The sequence below is a fragment of the Ixodes scapularis genome, unplaced genomic scaffold, assembly GCF_016920785.2.
Source record: "Ixodes scapularis isolate PalLabHiFi unplaced genomic scaffold, ASM1692078v2 PGA_scaffold12__126_contigs__length_90152505, whole genome shotgun sequence".
Lineage (NCBI taxonomy): Eukaryota > Metazoa > Arthropoda > Arachnida > Ixodida > Ixodidae > Ixodes > Ixodes scapularis.
The window spans coordinates 20,822,416-20,835,653 of NW_024609838.1; the positions used below are offsets into that span (position 1 = coordinate 20,822,416).

Sequence of the window (13,238 nt, forward strand, 5' to 3'; positions counted from 1 at the left end):
GTAGGAACCATTCAAAATGACAAACCGGTTTCGCAAATAAAAAAAAACTAGCATATAACATGTCAGAGATATTATGCAGTGAAGAACTTCGATAAGCCGTCTGCGTTTACCTACAACCGGAAGCGGGATCCTAATCGGCCGTGCTTCAGATTCACGTTCCAAAACGCGGAATGCTATAGACGCTTTGTAGCAGCTGTGCACTGACGCCGCCATAACTGACCTTCAGTTTTTGTTTCCTCTTATTTCGTTCATTTCACTTCATCATTACCATAGCAGGCCAGGTTATTGCCATAGTAGATTCAACTGTGTCTTTTTCTAAGGCGTCGGCCTTTGTAGAGGATCGTCAACTACCGTTTCAGTTAATTGCTCGGCATTTCGGTAAGACAAGAGAAGGTCAGCAATGGCGGCTGTAATTTGGCGCGTGTGTAAAGCGTCTAGTAAAGTTCCTTCGTCCACCCCTTTGACAGCGGAATGGTTTGGCCCCGATAGCCCGGCTCCCAGAACGCGGCAACGCTCGACGCGCCGCATGCGGGATTTTCGCTGCTCCGGTCGGCGTTCGGCCGGGGGAGCTCAAAATATTAAAAATAAAGGGAAAAGGACGGCCGTGTAACTTTGATATGTCCCACCTGTTCTCCGTTCGTTCGCTGGTTTGCGAGCCCGCTCGAGGGGGTCTTGTTGAACGCATCAAACGCTGAGAACGCCGTAGAGTCTGGCGACGAGTGGGATAATCTGGATAAGTAATAATGTTATCAAAATATATGGACGACGAACAACTGGGACCAAAGCTCGCAAACCAGCGTCCAGATGACGAACATTCGGTATAGGGCATAGGAGATACTCAGCCGCCCTTTTTGCGCTATATTTTTTAATATTTAAACACCTCCGAGTTAAGCTTTAAAATAATAGACATAAAACTTGTTCTTTTCTTAACGGCGTTCGCGTGCCCAGTTTCAGGTGTGTGCCATTAGATTTCGCATTTTGCGTGCCAAATGTGCTAGATTTTGCGACCTCGCAGTGTGGGTTCAGGTTATTAGGGTACTTAGTAAAACTTACGTTAGATTTTCGTTCAAACTCCGTTTCAGCGTAACTTGGCGAATGTTAAAAGCTGCAGCTTCTAATTAAGGGAGTTTTAGCCTTCTGCGATGCGTATAGTTTGTTTCTACGGGCAGGCTCGCTCTGCAGAACCCAGGGATCCTGGGTTCAATCCCCGCCCCTGCCCGTTTCGATCTGGATGAGCATCGTAGCGGCGTGCGGTCGTGTATCACTACTGCGTGGTGCACGTTAAAGACCCCAGGCTAGCGGTTGTACTGCACTGGCTAAATTGCTCATCTACAGCTGGGAGACTCGTCGCCCCTGTGAGGCAGACCAAGTTCTAGGCTGTATAAACATACCACACAACCCCCAATTTCTACGGGCAGGAAAAACAAACAAACTTTCAATTCTTTTATTTGAACGCGGTAATTTTTATTTTGAGAATTTTGACTAATAAAACTAACTGGTGTACAATGAGTTTGATTAGCTTGAAACTCCGGCCATAACAAGTTACGAGATTGAATAGTCCCTCTCCAAACCTCAGGGCCCCGTAATAGTCGTTTCAAAATCTCACCGATATTTTCGCTCTTTAATGCCGGTGACAAGGGAACACTGAAATCTCCGAAATAAAACACCCTCGATCTCCCGAATCGAATAACGACGAAAGCGAGGACAAAGCAACATTCCCCGCTTTCGGTTCTATACGCTTTCGAAGTCTTTTCTTCGTGCGAAGGAAGCTGTCTAATGCCGCCATCATAGCTTCAGCGTTCTTTTTTCCTTTCTTTTTTTTCTCTGAAAACGTTGTACGTAGTCTTCTGTTTGCCATCAGTGAGCTCATTCCACCTACCTGCGCAGGCCTACAAGTGCTCAACAGCTGTTTTATACAGTGCAACAAATACAGGGCGGTGCACTCTCGGTGTGTGTCATTTGGAATAGGCTGCGCTCGTAACTTGGTGCAGGTGGAGTATACATCGAGTACAAACTGATGCAGGCGATGTAGGTGAATCAAACCAAGCCTGGTCTTTGCGGTTGGTTAGAATCACCGAAAACTTAAGACACGCGAGGCGTCGCACATCTTAGGCATCTTATCATCTCTTGGAGCCGACCGGGCTACGGCATGAGCCGTCTCTTAAGCTGTCAGTCACATAAGTCGTTACTTATACATTGTACCGCCTCGAACCACAATCTCTGGCCCTTCTTATTGGTTGCTCGAACTGAAAAACGTAGTATTTAAAAAATCTGGATTACCTACAGAGTGTCCCCCGCCCTCTTTTTTTTTTCCCCAATTTAAAGGGTTCTTTTTTCTTCTGCAAACTTACACTGCGCATCGCCGAACGTTCCTACTCCGCCATGTAGCGCTAGCGGACCGAACACCTTGTACTTTCTCGTACTCTCAAGAGCTTTGCGAGAAAGTAGGCGCACTGAATATTTTCCGACTCCAGACCCGATGAAGGCGGGTATCGGTAGACGGTTACCATAGGAACCCGTCGCTGGCGTATGTGGCGTTGCGGTGCTGCAGCGTACCGCCACGTCACAGCCCGTTTTCATCGCGCATGTGTTCCCAGCGTCGACGCTCCAGTTGCTAACGATAACAGAACACCGTGACCGCCTAGCAGAACGTTCCAACGGGTCCCGACGAGGAACATCATCATCAAAGCACGGATGGCTAGTACCGGGTCCCAGGAACGTCCGTTGCGCGGACGCTTGGCGGTGGTGACCGGAGGCGGAGCGGGCATCGGCAAGGCGATATGCGGTGCTTTAGCCGAGAAAGGCGCGCGACTGATCGTCGCCGACATCAATCTGGCAGCGGCCGAGGCCGTGGCGAACGCTCTAACAGGTTTGTCGTTTCTACTCGCGTTCGCCGGGTTCAGAAAGGCACTCTATAAGGCCGGGGGGTCCCAGTACTGCTCGTACGCATCACACAAAAGAGCAGTCTGCAAAAACAGATTTCGAACGCGAGTCACCGCGAAGATCTGTGCTTCGATCGAATGCCGCACGGCAACTAGTTCGAGGAGAAAACTCGGCACGCGCGGCCTTCGAACCTCATATATTGCGTCTACTCGTGTTTGCAGACGGTCTTTTGTATACTACTGTCGAGACCGGTTATAACGAAGTCAACGAGAATCGGAAATCACTCGCTATATCTGCGATTTCGTTCTAACCCATTTCGGTTATAACGAAGTCAACGAGAATCGGAAATCACTTCGCTATATCTGCGATTTCGTTCTAACCCATTTCGGTTATAACGAAGTGCAAAAGGGAATGGGAGATCGTGATCGCTTTGATGTAGCCGCCATTTCCTATAACCGACTTCGGTTATAACGAAGTCAACGGGAGTCGGGATGGACTTCGCTATATCCGCTATTTGGTTCTAACCGGCTTCGGTTATAACGAAGTGCAAAAGGTAATGAAAAATCGTGATCACTTCGAAATAGCCGCCATTTCGTTATAACCGACTTCGGTTATAACGAAGTCAATGGGAGTCAGAAAGGACTTCGCTATATCTGCTATTTCGTTCTAACCGACTTGGGTTATAACAAAGTGCAAAAGAAAATGTAAAATCGTGATCGCTTCGCTGTAGCCGCTATTTCGATATAACCGACTTCGTTATAACCGGTCTCGACATTATGTGATGTATGAGCCATGTGACCCCGGCTACATACATCGTACGGAAGACGCGCGGTGTTCGCTGCAAATACGATGACACGATGATCTCCACACACGCGTCAAGAATGTTCGAAGCAGGTTTGCCCCATACATATGTAGTACGCTCCAAACGTTTCTGCAGACTTTTTTTTTCTTGTATGAAGTACAATTAGCAGTGCGACAGCTGCTTAGAATATCCGAAGCGTCTGCTTTCCCCGCACAGCACCTTGGAAAGCTAATATCCCTATAAACTACTGAGAGAGCTCGGCAGACGACGAGGCTGAAACTATACCTAAATAAACGGTCTGCGCAGTGATCGCAATGAGGATTACATGCAGTGTTTTTGGCGTTAGCGAAAAAAAAGTAACAAAATGAGTCACTCGTTGCCTGCTAATAAAAGAAACGCGGTACCGACCAACGTTACCTCAAAAGAAAAGGAACGCGTTACCGTTACGAACACGAATTAACACGCGTTACTAATGCTTTACTCTTCGATTATAAATTAAAATGTCTATACTATTAGGACTTTATGAACACTCGTGAGCGCCATACTAAAAAAATAAAAATAAAAATTATCATCCAATCAAAATTTAGTATAATTACCTTTTTTTTATTTTTTTAGCAGTTCCATCTGAATACTAAGAAGAAAGCACACGGAAAAAAATGCAAAAAACGCCATATTAGATATAACTTGGCGCATACAAAAAAAATATAGTAATGCAATTGTTTGTGTGTGTTTTGGGAAGATGTAAAAAGTAACGAAACTGCGTTACCCGTTACTACGTATAAGTTACGTATAAGTGCTAACGGGTTCGAATGAAATGCGAACATCGGAACGCGTTGCCGTTGACACATGTTGCGCCTCATGGAGGCATCCGAAACCGGATAAATATCTGCGGGGTGGAGGGTAGGGCTCTGCGACGGCCTGCGTTCTACTCCGATGTGTTTCAACCTCGCCCAGCACAACCGAATTCGCATTTCATCGAACGCGGTAGTACTTTATCCGCTGCTGTTTTCTAAAAGTAACGAGTCAACTACTCATCTAACGAAAAAAACGCGTTACCGGTAACGCCGTTACGTGTAACACGTTACCGCAAGCACTCTGTTTCACTGTGCTGAATCTCACAGAAAACGCAACTTTTTTTGGTGCCATATTTTTCGCCTAGTCACTGCCCGAGCGCCTCCTGCAGGTCGCAGCGATTGGCCCTTCTAAATGTTTTACGGGAACGTGGATCATCCTGATTTCTCAGAGCGTGGAAATTAGGTTACTGACTTTCTGTCCAAGTAAAAAGAAGGGATCCTTACTTGGTGAAAAATATTTGCTTCCTATAATTCTATTCGCTTCAAAAATTGCCTCGAACAATCATGTCAAGTGTGAATAGCGTTTGAAAGTGCTACCGATGTTTCGGGCATGGTACGTGCGTATAAGGGGACTTGAAGGGTCGGAGGTGTAGCATATTATAATTAAATCTAACGTGATAATTATCCGCTCGAGTTTATATGAATATATATATGAGCCAGGAAGTTGCGGGTTCAATCCCCGCTCCCGGCCCAATTTTTCGCCAGATCTCTTTCCCTTTCCCTTTCCGTAACTTTAATGCAATAAATTCAATATTCACCTTCTCCCCTGTTCGTTCACAATATTACTACGGCTGCACTTGTCAATCTTCACTCATTCCCCTTATATATATATATATATATATATATATATATATATATATATATAGTAGCAAATGGTGCCACAACCGAGGTAAACCGAAGTATATCAAAACAGACCTATGGTTGGGGGGAGCCAAAGCATCTGGCAAGCAGGTATTTCTCTCATGCGGAAATGTCGGCATACACAGCAGTTTGTTGTGCCGGTATTCCCTTCTTCTATGCTCTAAAAAAAAATCTGGTCGTAAAAAATCTTTTAAAGGTTACTCGGCGTGTCTATATTTTGCACAAAAAAAAAGTTAATTTAAGCATTTCTTAAAAGCTTTTTTTTTTTTTTTGTGGCAAACCTATAGGTGGTTCTTTCAAGCTCCTTTCTCTTGATGCGAAAGATTTTTTCATCTCCCAGTCGTCTTTCAAGTGTGGCCCCATAGTGATTGAAGCGAAACCGTTCTTAACGAGCTGAAAGAGTTCTTGGGGCGTCGAGGAAGCTTTCAAGAACGGATTTTTTTTTTTTTTTAAAGTGGTATACAGTTGCCGAGAAATTAAGAAACGCCGGGCTTGGCGAATACATAGCATCTTAATATTGCTTCGCAGCCAATTGGACTGCTGCATTTACCGATCAGAACGTCGAAGAACGAACCACAAAACAGCAAAATCCTGACCATCATAAGTAAACCGTAAACCTTCCAGTTTTAAACAAAAAACAAAAGAAAAACATCAATAAGCATCCTCCGGCGTTAAAAATAAAAAGTCGGCTAAACTTTGAAAACACCGATAAACCTCCGTCAGTGTGAATTCTACGAATTCGGTTCGAACCGAACATTTTGTTTTCTTGGATTTTTTTCTTCTCCAGTGATTTTTCTTTCGAAATTATTTCTTCCTACAAAATAATTCTTATTTTTTCATTAGATTTTTTCACCAATAATCACCATGTTTAGCGTCCGTCTGAGGTAGTTCACCAAAACACACGCATACCTTAAAAATAAATGAATGACCACCGAAAAACATTTACCTTTAGCCTTTATTCATGAACACCGGAAAATTTATGGCCTAAAGGAAAGTCAACCGCTTCTTCTGCCGTCGGTGCATTCAGCTTCGTGATTTTTTGAATACACCAATTTACGTATGTATTTTCAGGTGCGAGCGATGACCAAAAACACGTTGGGATGCACGTTGACATTGCTGACTCATCGTCGGTACAGGCCCTCTTTGCGGCAATCAGTGAAGTCTGCGGTAAGCCTACTAGCATTCTGGTGAACTGCGCTGGCATCCTTCTCTCCTACACTTCGATTGTTGACACAAACGAAGATGCCTTCGATCGAGTCCTCAGCATCAACCTCAAGGTAGGCTGAAAACTAACCAACTATTCATTTTTAGAGCGCAGCTCTTAGGCGCCCGTCTCCGGCTTGAGCGGCGTCGCCGTCGGCGTAACCGCGCGATGCATTATGGGAAATGTCCCATAATGCACCGCGCGGGACCCTCGTGACGTCACGAGGGTCCCGCGCGGTGCATTATGGGACATTTCCCATAATGCAGCGCGCGGGGAGGACGAGCGGGAGGGGAGGAGGAGGATGGGAGGAGGAGGGAGGGGAGGAGTAGAGGAGGGAGGGGGAGGAGGGAGGAGGAGGAGAGGAGGGGAGAAGCTTGAGGGATGAGGGAAGGAGGAGTATCAGGGAGGATGGAGGACGTGAGGAGGGTGGGTGGGTGTACCCTCCCCTCAGTACCCTTCCCTCCTCGTCCTCAAGAGCTGCGCTCGAATTCGGCGTTACAGGGTGTTGTAGACGTCTTTAATTTATTTATTTATTCATTCATTCAATCATTCATTCTCGATGCATTTATTTATTTACGTATTATTATTTATTATTATTATTATATTAGTCAATAAAGAAATATAAAGAAAGCTGCTTCACCGTAAGGTATTATTGAAGGGAGTGTTTTTCCATGGAAAGAGTTGATCCACCATAACAGAAAGACAACGAAAACGTTATCTATAGTTAGAGACAGCGTAAAAAAGAAAAAAGGGTTATATATGAAACAAACGGCACACACAAAAAAAAAAAGAAAGAATCACCAATGTGCAAAAAGAAAAAAAAACGGCTATCGTTGCTTTTTTTTCCGCTGTGAAAATTATGAGCAACCCAGTGCTATTAAATTCAAAGCATTGTGCGCACACCTCTACATTTTATACCCAGCATGACTGGAAGACAAAAGAGACACGGTATGAAGGGCATGTTGAAAAACTATATCAACCAGGATCCCCGATGATACGGTATAATATGAGACCAAAGGAGGTACAGACTATTGAAGCCATGGTTTAAGGAGCAATGTCGCTGAAGACTGCGCTATTTGTCCTTTTTATTTTTGTAATCACTAGTTACTGACGGAAAAGGTCGTTAAGGTGCATCGAGTACACTGTTCTTTAAGAAGAAAAAACGCTAATCTAGAAAATATTTTGACGCATCGTTTGCAGGCTTTGAACTAAAAACTGACTAAGCCTAAAGCGAGCATACTTAATTTAAACTTCTACTAAACGTAAACCAATTTTTTGATTGATCATAAAAAAAGCAGGGAATTTTTTATTTTTGCATTTTTTAAACATATATTTCCCTCTTCATTGTTTAATTCGTTTCACAAAGAACTTCCATTCCTATGTGTTTTTGTGAAGAAAAAGTAAATTGTACGTGGACTCTTTCTTCATGCAGATCCGTCTTTCTTGCATGTCGTAGTTTGCCGAGCTGGAGTTCCGTTCGCTGTTATCGCCTGTAGCAGGAAAGCACAGGGTGCGTTTGGATAGAAGGAATAGTTTCGGCAATTCCTTCTGGTGCGTTCGCCAGAAGTCACGAAAGCTCAGACACGAGCGAGCACGAGTAGTCCCTCTTGCCGTGCAGATACTCCTCCGATTCATCGGTAGCTACCTTGTCATCCTCCGTGCCACACCAGCCTCAAAACAAACTCAGGCACCTTCTTTTCGAAGCGGGCTCTGTCCAATGAGACATTTCACCTGTAACGACTGAGATGAGACTACAATATCTAAGATTTTTCGAAGACCGGGACGGTCTTCGAAAAATCGTAGACAAAGAAGGATTTGCACGAAAGACACTGCGCAAGTCACTTCGGCATCGACGTTCTGGCGTCCACGACTGTGAGAAAAGTTTTTTTTTTTTCCGCACAGAGCTCTGGGAGTCTGTTTTCTCAACAAGTTTGTAGTGTCCGCAAGTGAGGCCATGCTTAAGCTCGCCGACCGTCAACGTTAGCGCATCACCTTCCATTGCAGCCACCGCGGGACAGCGAGTGGCTGCATAAAAAGTAATAAAATAAAAGTTTCGCTGGAAAGATGGGCTCCTGAGGCCTCTATTTCTTATTGGACGGTTGGTAACATGGACAGGACATAGGTCGATTCTTTTGAACAGGGCATAGGTTGAGTCTATTGGTTATTTCGAACCTGGATGAAGAAATCAACAAACAAAAAAATATTAGTTCTACCATTCTGCGAAACAAGGTCACAGCGTAGAAAAAATCGGGAAATCCCGGAAAAAAGATTCGAAAGGAAAGAAAAAGAAAACCAATCACAATTCTGCTTGTACACCTTCAAACGGCTTCATAAATATAAAATTATCTAGGGTACTTTAGCTTACCTTTGGTGGCGTAGTATGGCCCCTGTACAAAATGCAATATCTAGGCCACGTCTTTTCCTTCTTTTTTTTTTCTTCAGTTTCAAAAGCGGTGGAAAATGACACTCATGTTGTACTCTGCGACGGCCGGAGTGCCCTCGTTTACTTCCCCGCACTCTTCCACTGTGATGGTGTAGTCCATGCGTTTTCTTTTATCCTCTTGAAGGCTTTCAAAGTACAAAATTTCTTTTTGATATCTTTTTTTTTTTTTTTTTAGCGGCGTCAGGGTGATTTTGCACTTCGCTTATTTTTTTATTTTTTTTTCATTTAACTTAAAATATGAATGTGCGCACTTTTTGTCATCAACAATTTAGAATTTGCGACGCACGACAACCCAGGCACGGTACGAAAAATTGTTTGTTCAAGCCCGAGTCCGGCCCGGGCCCGAACAAATGCGTGCTACCCGGCTCGAGCACGGCCCGCAAGCCGGGCCGGGCTCGGGCTTTCGGGCTGGCCCGGGCACGTGCAGTGCTCTACTCCGCGGTTCCACCAGTCGAAGGCGCGAGCGTCCTTCGATTGCTATGCGGAGGGCAAGTTCGTCTGCTCCTTGCGCAGGGGGTAGCGGTGACGTCAGAACGCCGAGCCCTGATTGGCTGATCGCGCCCCCCTATCTGAGCGTCGTCTGCTTCTTTGCAACGTCGTCTGCTCGCAACGTCGTCTGCGTCTGTCTTACGTTTTCTGCGACTTTCGTAGGTGCAGAGGCCAGATTCACGAAACGATATTACGCCAAAAATGTGCGTAAGACAAAACTTAAGAACAAATTCGTATTCACGAAACGAAATTTTCGTAAGTTTTGCGCAGGTTACGGCGAAATCCTACAACAGCTCCGAAGCTGTCTTACGCACTTCTTACGATCAACTCAGCATGGCCGACAGCGTCGCGGTCGCGACGACCCACGGACGTTTATTTTTCTACGTGAGCTTCTCACGCGTCCTGACTTCAAGCAGCAAGAAAAAAAGTAAAAATTACTTGAAACAGAGCACGACGAACAAGAAAGCTGGATCCACAGACACCGGTGAAAAGCTCCAACGGCCACGATTTCACCGAACGCGACCAAACGAGCCGGGCAGTTAGGCCTAGCAGGCACTCCGCGACTCGGCGACCGTCTGCCCACGACCGGCTGACGTGCTGAATGGAATATGCCCGCGCGACCCTTGTGAACCCTTCCCGTGTTATACTTTGATCGCTGACCTCAATTTTAGATTAAGAGGTCAATTTCTTCCTCTTGTTATTTCCTTGTTTACCTAGGCAACGGGGACTCTCGCCGGTTAAAAAGCGGTGAATCTCCGACAGACGCAGGAAAGGTAAAGCAGTCATCGCTTTGACTAGCAGACGTAAAGCAGACGACGTTAACTGCGCCAACCCGCCGGCGCCGTTAAAGAGTGAAGGGTCTCGCCGCACATGAATGGAGGGAAAAAGTGTTCGGGAGGGAACTTGCGGACACTAACACGCTCACTCTCGGTTCTAAGCAAACAAACCTCGGCGCCCCGGGACACCCCGCCAGTGAGTCCTCTGTCTTCCCTCCTTGATGCGCGTCTGCTAGTTGTTAGACGAAAACAACGTACCGCTCGAGTTATTTCGTCTGCCCTCTCTTAAAGGCGAAGTCGAGTTCGCTCCGAAAGTCACAGGAAAGGTAAGACAGACGCAGACGATGTTGCGAGCAGACGACGTTGCAAAGGAGCAGACGACGCTCAATAGGGGGTCGCGATCAGCCAATCAGGACTCAGCGTTCTGACGTCACCACTACTTCCTTTCTCATGCGCAGAAGACGAAAATGAGCCCACTTGCGAGGCGCATTGGCTGACAGTGGTCTTCGTTTCGGAACATGCTCTTCTCATCGCTGGAGATGACATCGGTGCCTTGAGATATTTGATTGCTTTTTTAATAGGGAATTCGGTCGCGCATCGTGTTTATTTAGGGATTTCTAGGATGCTTAGAGCAAGCAGAGTGAATTGTCGTTATATTTAGGCGATCTCGTAAAACTCCTCAGGGCACCTTTAAGGTGAAACGAAGTATAGGACGTTTGCAAGCGGCCACGCTACATGAGTTAGTCTGGCCACCGTGCATAAGAAATTACTTGTTTTAGGCGCCAGTCTGGCAACCCTGGGCACGCCTTAGAAAGGCTTGACGATCACGATCCACACATGCAAGTCTCAAGATGGCGGCCCCCAGGGGCCGTACTTGAAAACGTATTACAAGCACTTCACTTTCTTTTTTCTTTTTTAGTGAAAGTGGTGGAATGGGGGAGGGGGGCAGTTGGGGAGTGGGAGGCGAGGGGTTAGCGCTGATTCACATTTTTATAACCGACTACAACCGACTCCGATGGAACGTGGTTTTAAGCCGCTTGTGACTGCTTACCTCGGGCCGCGCAGCAGCGATGGCGGTTGTAAGCGGCCTATAGACCGGTTGTGTCGAAGGCGGTCGTAGTCGACGGCAAAAGCGTGAACCAACCTTTAGTGTTTCTTTTCATGCTTGGCATATAAACCAGGGCACCTTCCTGATGACCCAAGCTGCCACTCGCGACATGCTGGCCGGAGGGGTGACGGACGGAGCAGTGGTCAACATCTCCAGCATAGTCGCCAAGACGTGCGGCGGACTCTGCAGCTACGTGGCTTCCAAGGCCGCCATCGTCGGCCTCACCAAAGCGGTGGCCGCCGAACTCGCCGACAGGGGAATTCGGTGCAACGCCGTGCTTCCCGGAGCCACCCACAACCCAGACAGAAGAGGCTTCTTCACGGAGGAGGCGTGGCGGAGAATTTTGGCCAGCGTTCCGCTCGGTCGCAAGGCCCAGCCCCGTGAGGTTGCTGACGTGGTCGCTTTTCTCTGCTCGCCCCAAAGTTCTTACATGACCGGCGCCGCGGTTGAGGTGGCCGGAGGCTGGGATATGTGATTTTTGGGGCTTGGCGAGCAGTACTCGGGTGCCTGGAACACGTCTTTGACTGGCGAGTTTAGCGCCCCGCCTCTGCGTCGAAAATTGTCCTCAAGTATAGCAACGAATGACGTCACAGGAGCCGATGCCTTGAGGCGGCCTGTCACGCTGTCGGGTGACGCATTCCCGGCGAATGGTCATAAAAATGCTGGCGAAAAATTCGGGCAGGACCAACGATGTCGCTGTTTAATTAAGCGATCAGCTGCAGACGTAATTGAAAGAGCCGCCAAGGGTCATTGTCAACCTTCCCGCTAATCCTAGCGGATAAACTGAATTTGTGTGAAGTGACGTCATTTTTCCCGTTAAATTTAGGGTCAAAACTGAATTAGTGTTTAGGGCACGTGACTTCAAGTCATTTGACATCATTCTTCCCGCTAAATTTAGCGGGAAAACTGAGTTGGTGTTGAAATGCATGGGACGTTCATTTTCCCCATAAATCTAGCGGGGAAACAGAATTTGTCTGCAGGTCACGTGACATCAAGTCATGTGACGTCATTTTTCCCGTTCGATACAGCTGGGAAAACAAACGGCCAGAAGCACACCTCAAAGTGGCCCGAAGATCACGAGAAAGCTAGTCGCTTTAAAAAGGCGAGCGGGCGCAAGGGGATCGCTGACGCCGAGGCGTCCCATCTGCTGTCTGCTTTGGATTCTATCGACTACCTAGCCGCAGGGAGACCTACAGCCAACGTTACTAAAACACTCAGTTGGTAAACTCACCCTTGAAACCTGGACCTCTGGCGTCCACCGAGACCGAGCTAAATACGATAAGAGCGCCACTCATTAGCGACGAGTTGAAACATGAAAGTTGCTTTATGTAGCTACTGCGAGATGGCCCTGCGAGATGGCGCCACTGGCCCTTGCCCGACTCGACTAGAACCATACGTGCAGCCGTGAAGTTCTCGGAATGGACGCTGCGGGAGAAATGGCGGCGTTGCGATCGCCATTAGCTCGGTTCTCGAGTACGGATCAAAGCCACTTTTCCAAAGCAGGCTCTATGGCAGTTTCCCAACTGAGTGGTTCTAGTAACGTTGCCTACAGCAGAACGGGAGGGTGCCGTAGCCACTTCCGCTGCTCTACCACCGCTGGGATTGCGGCAGGTATGATATTTTCGTCATCGAGCGAAAGTACGTTTCACGACGCCGTTAAACGCACCAGTCAGGGACGCGCTCCACGTACCATGGCTGCTGTACCACACGCTTAGAAAACAAAAATCCTGTGGGTTTCCTGTTCTACACAACACGAAGACAGGCAATCGCAGCGAATAGTCGAAGGATCTAAGCGAATGAAGAAACTCGGAATATGAT

At 46.9% G+C, this 13,238-nt stretch overlaps 1 protein-coding gene across 1 annotated transcript; it reads left to right on the forward strand.

The window, feature by feature from the left end:
* Nucleotides 1-2,694: 2,694 nt before the first annotated feature.
* On the forward strand, nt 2,695-11,895 carry LOC8043547 (estradiol 17-beta-dehydrogenase 8-like). Its single transcript, XM_029985562.2, has 3 exons — nt 2,695-2,869; nt 6,472-6,677; nt 11,494-11,895. Exons 1-3 carry the CDS (start codon nt 2,695-2,697, stop codon nt 11,893-11,895), a joined length of 783 nt encoding a protein of 260 aa, XP_029841422.2.
* The last annotated feature ends 1,343 nt before the right edge of the window (nt 11,896-13,238 follow it).

What these genes read in the sequence shown, in the direction of transcription:
- LOC8043547 (XM_029985562.2), top strand. Translation starts at nt 2,695, where the DNA reads ATGGCTAGTACCGGGTCCCAGGAACGTCCGTTGCGCGGACGCTTGGCG. An exon ending in CGTGGCGAACGCTCTAACAG is followed by an intron (nt 2,870 to 6,471) that starts GTTTGTCGTTTC and finishes ATGTATTTTCAG; the next exon opens with GTGCGAGCGATGACCAAAAA. An exon ending in TCCTCAGCATCAACCTCAAG is followed by an intron (nt 6,678 to 11,493) that starts GTAGGCTGAAAA and finishes CATATAAACCAG; the next exon opens with GGCACCTTCCTGATGACCCA.